Here is an 8,075-nt window from a genome sequence, read left to right as displayed (position 1 = left end):
CTGCTCCCCCGTCTTGTACGGCACTGAGAGCTGAAATTTCTTCCCCCGAAAAAATATAAAGTGTCTGTAAGTTATAAAAAAAACAAACCCCTCCCCCCCCATGATGAACTCTTGTTTTCTGTTTAAAACTGACATCTTTCTATTTCATCTGGGCGTCAGATTTGGCGCAGTCTACGGCTGAGTCGCAGCGCCGTCACAGCTTCTGGTAGTTTCATTGGTAATGGTAACTGCCACGGTGCTCGTTTTCTGATTAAAAAGCTGATGGCGAATTGATTCTGGATGTGTGCTGATGTTTTTATGGCTGGGATGGAACCCGGCCCTATCTGGAGGTTAGAAAGATGAGATATATATTGTCTATGCGCGTTCCTTATTCTACCCATGTGCCGCCCAAAAAAATGCATATATCATGTGTGTTATCTATTCGCCCAGAAGACCGCACACAACGTTTTTTGAATTACACGTCGGCGTTGAAATAATTCCTTTTCGCGTTCCCGGTCGCGCTGTTCACTTCTGAAGTTTTACGCGTGACGCGATCGTTCCCAATTGGCGATACCGTGTAGCTTTCATTTTTGTAGGGTTTTTTATAATGTAGTTCTTTATTTTTGGCAGTCATTTATGGCACAGTATATTTCCACCGATGCAGTTTACAGAGCTCCATGTAATTGAAAAATCCGCATAAGGCACATGTCTCAAGAACTCCATAAATGTAACCGATTGTTGTCGGATTTTTTTTTTTTCTTGTATGTGAACAAAAGTTTTTACATCGGGGCGATGGGTTAACCCCTTCCGTGCTGGAGGAACAGGCAACGGGACGTTTGACCTCCCCCTCCCAGCACAGAAGGGGTCTAAGGTCACTGCTTCGTCAACGGGCCGACCAACTTTGGGCTCCAGGATGGAGAAGAAAAGTTCACAGTCACTCCCAAATTGCAGCCCACAGCTGTGTCGCGCCGTGACGGAGCGATGACCTTGAAACGCGCCCCGTTAGTTGCGTTCTTCAAGTAATGCTTTGTCCTCGTGCTCCTCGTCTTTGGTTTCGCTAGGTACCGAGCCGTTCTCGATGATTGAGTGCTGAATGAAGTCGGAGAGGGTGGCCGTGTCCGAGGTGGACAGCCGGTCGGGGTCGCCCTCCTTTTTCTCTCCGTCCACGGAATACTTCCGGAAGTTCTCGTAAATTTTCCGCACGTCCTCCGGGAGGTTTTTCTTCAGGTCCTTGTTTTTCCTCTTGGTCAGCTTGGAAGAGTTGGAGCCAAACCTGTTGATGATGTTGTCTTCTGAGAGGCCTTGGCCGTGCAAAGCGTTGAACTGCTCCACCCCCTTGAGTCGTAGGTTGTTGGGCTTGTTGTTGATGCTCTCTTGGGACGAGGCCTTGAAGCGCCCGTTCTCTAACTCGGCAAAGACCGAGCGTTTCTCTGGGGAAAGCATGTCGAGAGAGTGAGCTCTCTGGTCCAGCCCCAGTCTCCGGCGCTCCATGCTTCTTATGGTGGCCGCTCTCTGGAGTTTGTCATGGATCTCTACGCTCAGCCGCCTGCGGGTCTCCCTGAACTCTGCAGTCACGTTGGCTTTCCACTCTGCGGCGTGAGCCTTAATTTCCCCGACCTAAAGGAGAAGAAGAAACATCAACTTATAATTTTATAGCGACATTTCATTTTATTTCAACCTTTTGTAAACTTGAGCACTCATTGAGCCTAAGGATGGGCTCGGGCGTGTTCGCAGCTCCACGTGTCGAGCCGGCCAGGAAGCTGACAGCAAGCAACGCCAATCACAGGTCAGGAATATTGGATTAAAGGAAATGTAGGTGCAACAGGAGCCAGAGAGGAATCTGAAGAGGAATGTGAATGTGGAACTTGTGTGGTTCCTCATTGTTTTCACTTAATTCCTCTTCTGGCCTCCATCTGTCTTCTCAGAGCCTGGAATGCCTCATCACCCTACCAGCAGTGCAGGGGAGCATGCCACTCTCTAACTCTAAAGGGCCATAGTAATCATCTTTCAGCATGGCTGTGAGAGGTGACTGTCTCAAATCTAGACTGCAACATGGGAATCGGCTAAAGGAAGCTTCCATCATAGCCTCTCAGATAGGCATACTCCCTGATGATACCAGAAGCTTCTGAAAGTTGTGGTTGTTTGTGGCAGGGAGTATCAGTACTAGTCCTTTAGTGGTCTTTGCCAGCAGAGCTGAGTAACAGTCACACCCCTCATCATAAATGTCCTCAAAAAGACCTGTACTGCAGAGAAAGAGGAGGGGCATGTCTGACCAGGTCTGTTACTGTGTGCTCATTACTTAGTGCACTAGGTCTGGTGGCTATTGGGCCTTAAATATCACACTTTCCTACTCCAGCTAAATATTTTGTTAGATTTGGATAGAGTGGGGAAGGATGAACCCACTGTTTACGGTCAGCTCTGTAACAAAGACCAGAGGGCACAACCAAAAATTGGTGTAAAAAAAATTTCACCACACAGGGCGCAGGGGGTTCTTCACAGTTAGATCGGTTAAGGTCTGGAACTCGCTGCCACAGGAAGTGATTTCAGCTAAGAGTGTGGAATCATTCAAGAGACTCCTGGACGAGTTCCTGGGAGACCGTAACATTCAGGGGTACAGGTATGCCTAAGAGCAAAATCACACATGGACTCGCACACACCAGCTCATAAATGCATACACACAATAGGACTTATGTCTTTATTCAACCTCAAATACTATGTAACTATGTAACTATGTAACCTCTATTAGATATGCCTGCATTTCCTGTCTTGGAGACACCATGTGTGACAGAGGTATTAAAACAGGCCACACACCTATAACAATCTGTACAATCTCCTTTAGATTTGCCAACCGCTATACAAGAGATCACCCCCTTGTGCTACCAAGCTGTAATGTAATGTGTGTGGCCGACCTCATCCCGGCTGTAGAGCAATAACAGAACAATGAAGTAACACAAACAGATCAGCAGTCTGAACGCTCCTGAGCTCTGCAGTATTTCTCGTGTCGCCATGTCGGAGGCGCGCTGGAGGGACATGCCAGTGTTTAATAATCAGAAGATAAGTGTTGCGTGCATACAGCGGAGAGCCCTCTCCCCCGTCAATCCCGCTCTCCCGTTACCTTCGCAGGAATAATGTGCGGCCTGCAGAATCAATGAAGGATCCTCACTGCGTATGTCAGTTGCTGTGTAATAAGAGCTTAATATCCAAGAGACCCAACAGATACCAAGTGCCATAAAATCAATGGCGGACACAGAGACCGCCGGCTTTCTTCGCTTACACAATGGGAAATCGAGGAAGACAGAAGCCCGCACTCTACATTCTGAAGACGGGACTAAGGAGAATATTCCTTACTGTATTCACAGATTGAATTTCTCTCTGTGCTGTTACTTTAAAGTGACCGTGTCAGGGGAAGAAAAATCCAAATAATAGGACCCTGCAAGAGAAGAGCTCTGAGGGCTAGTTCACACCAAGCGCATTCCAGGAGCAGAGCAGTTACAGACCGCATCAAAACTGCGTTCAATGTATTCCAATGGTATTTTGGGCTCTAGTTCAAACCGCAGCGTTCTGTTCCAGAGCATGTAAAAAAAAACTGCAGCAAGCCCTATTTTTCCTGCTCTGGAACCCACTGGAACACGTGCAAACGCATCAAAAACACATGCAAACGCACTGAAAGCCCATTGTAGGCTAAATGGGCCCGAACGCGTCAAAAATGCAGCAAAAACGCTGCAAAACACACTGTACTGCGTGTGCAGAAACTCATGCAGATCTGGTCTGCATTTGGTGTGAACAAGCCCTGATTCCCTTCTCTCCTTCGGCCCATGTGTCCTACTTCTCCCCTTCATTCCAGTGCTGCAGCCCCCTTCAGTGCCTCCAGCATTCAACGCTCCTGGAGTGTCAAACTGCTGTGTCCTCACCATGAGCTGATATTGTTTTCTGATGTTTGCAGCACTACAAGTCTCAGCAGTGCCGTGCAGGGCAGAGGATGGAACCACAGAGCATGGGGGACATGGGAATCCAATGCTCCAGGAAGTGCTATGTAAATGTATGCTAATAATAAAACTGTGTGACTGTCGGGGGGACATCGGAGTGCAAGCTCCTCTGTACAGAGACCGATTGTCAGAGCTATATAAATGTATGATAATAGTGTGTGACTGTGGTGGGGTCTCTGTGTTTGTTGGATATGTAATGTACTCAGGCCCAGTAATACCCCTGGGATGAAATCGATGATACATAAAGGAAAGTATCCATTCTCAGGGGATCACAAATAGCACCACCAGCTGGCTGAGACAGATGTCCCTGTGCGATCCTTTGTCCTCCTCACTTCTAAAATCATTAGACTGTAAATCTTTAGCTTGAACCTGAAATTAGCAAAAACGCCTCCTATTCATATCGCTCCGCCTGTTAGTTAGTTGGAAATTGATTAAAACCTTTGATTGGCTTTACCAAGGACATATGTTATCTCTGCACAAGACGCCATCCATATCATACGGCCTGATAAGAATGCACACGGGGATCAATCTGAGACGTATCTCAGCAGGAGGACCAATTGGAAGTAGTATCCCAGAAAAGATGCAAAATGCATACACAGCCCTGATACATCATCTGCCTAAAGTGAATGTGTAGCCAACAGTTGTTTGTTTTTAATAGAGTAGGGATAGGTCGGAACTCCTGTTGTTTATTATTTGCTCTCTGTGTCCCGTTAGATAGATATCCCTTCACTTCCTGTCTCCAAGACCTGAGGAAATGTCTACAATGTCTACGTTCCAAGGACATCAGAAAGATGTCCTTGGAACGTATGTTCCCCATTAGAAGATTTCCTCTCTGTTCTGGTGACAACTGATACATTTTGGCTTTTCCGTCACTTCCTGTCTCAGTAACAATGGTCACCACCAGGACAAATAGTATGAATCTCCCCAATGGGGACATAGCTAGCAATAAAACAAATGAAATGGGTTCTAATCCTTCGCTGCCCCACTCTATCCAACATTAAGACATTTTGGCTATACATGAACATTACATATATAAGCTCCACTCTAGAACCCATCACTGCCCATTTGTTTTGTAATGTTTTTGCAATTCAAAGTCCAAGTTCTATTTGTAGCACAGGAACCTGAATCCACTAATCTAGTGGTTTTCAACCACCAGGCCATGGCCTCCCTCCTGCTGGGCTGTGGCCTTCCTCTTGCTGGGACATGACCTCCCTTCTGCCGGGCCATGACCTACCTCCTGCTGGGCTGTGGCCTTCCTCCTGCTGGGACATGACCTCCCTTCTGCCGGGCCATGACCTACCTCCTGCTGGGCTGTGGCCTTCCTCCTGCTGGGACATGACCTCCCTTCTGCCGGGCCATGACCTACCTCCTGCTGGGCTGTGGCCTTCCTCCTGCTGGGACATGACCTCCCTTCTGCCAAGCGGTGGCCTCCATGCTGCCAGACCATGGACTCCCTCCAGCTGGATCACAGCCTTCTTTTTGGTGGGTTGTGGTCAAGCTTCTGCTAAGCCACAACTTCCTGTCTGCTCAAACAGCTAATGCTGACAACCAGGAGTATACTGGCCAGCTGGAGAGCCAGAGGATCCTGTGGTGGGCCTTTACCCACTGCATCACCAAAAAAGCTAGAGTACCCTGGAATGAAATTACTCCATGGGCACCTGGCAGCACCCCTGAGCCTGCAGATAAAAAGACATCATTAAAGGAGGAACCAGTGGACAGTGTGTGATCGTCAGCCTTCATCTTCAGGCAACGCTGGCTGCTGTCCTAAGTCAAGTTAAGCGCCACCACTGACACCAATGATTTAGGAGGATATTCTCCCCTGAAAGCCACTATCCCATTGACACCAATAATTTGAGGGGCTAGCCTCCTCTAAGGGCCACTATTCCACTGACACCAATAATTTGAGGAGCTAGTCTCCTCTAGGGGCCATTATTCCACTGACTTGAAGGGCTATATTTTTCTGGGTTTCACTATTCTACTGACACCCACTAAGCCCAGTGAACTGAGGGTCTATTCTCCTCTGGAGGTCACAATGCCCCTGACACCAATATTGTGAGGGCTATTTGCCCCGAGGGGCCACAATCCCACTGACACCAATGATTTGGGTGGCCATTCTTTGTCATCGTCTCTATTCCCTCATACAGTATTTCTGACAAATTAATTCATTTTCAATACATAGTAAATCCTTATTTTGCATTCCCGTACCGTACTTTTATTGCAGGAGTATAAATGTTTATTTTACTCTTGGGCCATTCAAGGTTTCGGAAGAATTTCCCGAGCTCTGGTCTGGTGAAGTTTGATAATCACTGCACTGCACTAAACCAAATCCCCCGAGCCCCTTCCCACCCCAGGAGTGAAATGGAAACAATTGTATCACAAATTCACTCCATTGTTATAAATAGCCAGAAACACATTTTTTGCAAATTCCGAAACATTAAAACTGATCTGGAGATACAAAAGGATGTTGATATCTTTTTTTGTACTTAGAAGCTGCTTTGTCGTCCCCTCTCGTGGCTTCTCTTTGTCGGGGAAGAAGTCAAACAAGCAATTACATCTCCTATACTTTCCACATGCCGCTCCCGGTCAGGTTAGACTCCACTCTCCATAGTCACCCCTCAGGTGCTGGATCGGCTTATCTTTGAAGGTAAAAGTAATCACTTTTCCCATCTCACAGGAACACTGCACACCGAGTTGTCGTTCTTTATCAGAATAGCCAGCAGGAAGAAATTCTGCACTGACGCATTCCGTGCTGGGCGCATTGCTTTCTCGGGGAATCTTTGACACGGTGCTGTGCCTAACGCAGAACTCATCAGAACAGAATTTGCTCCTGCTGGCTATTTTTCTGCATCTGGGTAACTGTTGCTTATGGGGGCTTCTCCGCTTTTTTCTGCAAGGTTACTCCACACCTCAGCCTGTGTTTTACCACCCATTCATAAAATGCAAGCTGTGGTGTGGAGCCCCCAAGACTCGGTCCCCCAAGTCTGCCATGTCAACAGCCGAAGGGGGCCAAGAATGCATTTGGACAAACCCATGCCTGCTTCTAGGGGGTCTGTAGAAGTGATCGAGTCTACTATGTACAGCGCAGTGGAGTGATGTGTTTTAAAACATGTTCACTTTTTTCAAGCCTTTGACTGACAAGACGTACAGGATACATCCCTTGCAGTCACCTTTAACTGACCAGACTTAGAGGATATGTCCCTGGCAGACAAAAGTTATAACTTATTTACTGCTTGGCAAGAATATGTAAACGTGAATCAGGGGTATAATTGCAAATCATGGGGCCCCATAGCAAAATTTTGATGTCCCCCCAGCAACCTCTCTCTGTAGCAGCTAGCAGTATCTTAAGTATTCCTAAATCAGGGACAGGCAGCAGGAGAGCTGTCAGTATAGTTAGTACACTACTAGGGAGCACATCTGGGGATAAAAGGTATCGTAATAATAAGGAGGCTCCTTCTGCCGTCAATCAACCTGTTGTGCGGAGAGGAGGGGCGTGGCCTGGACGCACACAGCTACTGCAGGCACAGCGGGGAACGCACACACACTGGTGTCTCCACAGCAGCTGATTAGCTGATGGAGGCACCCGTGCAGGGGGCGGGGGAGAGCTCTGTGGGGACCCACTAGAAAACGAGGAATAGAAACTTTTTTTTTTAAAAGAACAACAGGTCTGCGTACCGACTGTGCCTCCCTTCCATACAAATAAAAAATAAGAGCAAGGTTTAATGTCATTTTAAGGATGACGGCAGATATTGGAGCTTTCCTCACTCTGTGCTGCTTTGTCATACCTCCTCTTTCGTCTTCTTGGATATCACACGAAGCCAGTCCCCGATCATACTCAGCACTGCGGCAAAGTACGCCAAGCCGACCAAGATCCAAAACCAAACCATTGGCTTATACCACTCCCGGTACAGGATGTCTGTGTTCCCCCCTACAAGAGACACAACACACATTGTAAAGAGGATTGTTTGTTCTCGCTCTTTCTTTCTTTCCTGTTCTCTCTGTATCTCTCTAACACACACTCTCTCTCTCTCTGTATCTCTCTAACACTCTCTCTCTCTCTCTCTCTCTGTCTCTCTCTAACACACACTCTCTCTCTCTCTCTCTCTCTGTCTC

General features: G+C 47.4%; 1 protein-coding gene across 1 annotated transcript in view; it reads right to left on the bottom strand.

Moving 5' to 3' along the window:
- Positions 1-622: 622 nt before the first annotated feature.
- The window catches only part of KCNK10 (potassium two pore domain channel subfamily K member 10), a 33,065-nt gene continuing 25,612 nt past the window's right edge, over positions 623-8,075 (bottom strand). The window contains exons 5-6 of the mRNA XM_018563354.1: positions 7,748-7,890; positions 623-1,596 (exon numbers count right to left, since the gene is read on the bottom strand). Coding sequence (XP_018418856.1) covers positions 982-1,596; positions 7,748-7,890 — 758 coding nt within the window. The 3' untranslated portion in view covers positions 623-981. The remainder of the gene's footprint in view (positions 1,597-7,747; positions 7,891-8,075) is intronic.

Source organism: Nanorana parkeri, unplaced genomic scaffold, assembly GCF_000935625.1.
Source record: "Nanorana parkeri isolate BGI_ZX_2015 unplaced genomic scaffold, ASM93562v1 scaffold658, whole genome shotgun sequence".
Taxonomy (NCBI): domain Eukaryota; kingdom Metazoa; phylum Chordata; class Amphibia; order Anura; family Dicroglossidae; genus Nanorana; species Nanorana parkeri.
This window is presented reverse-complemented; position numbering and strand designations above follow the sequence as displayed.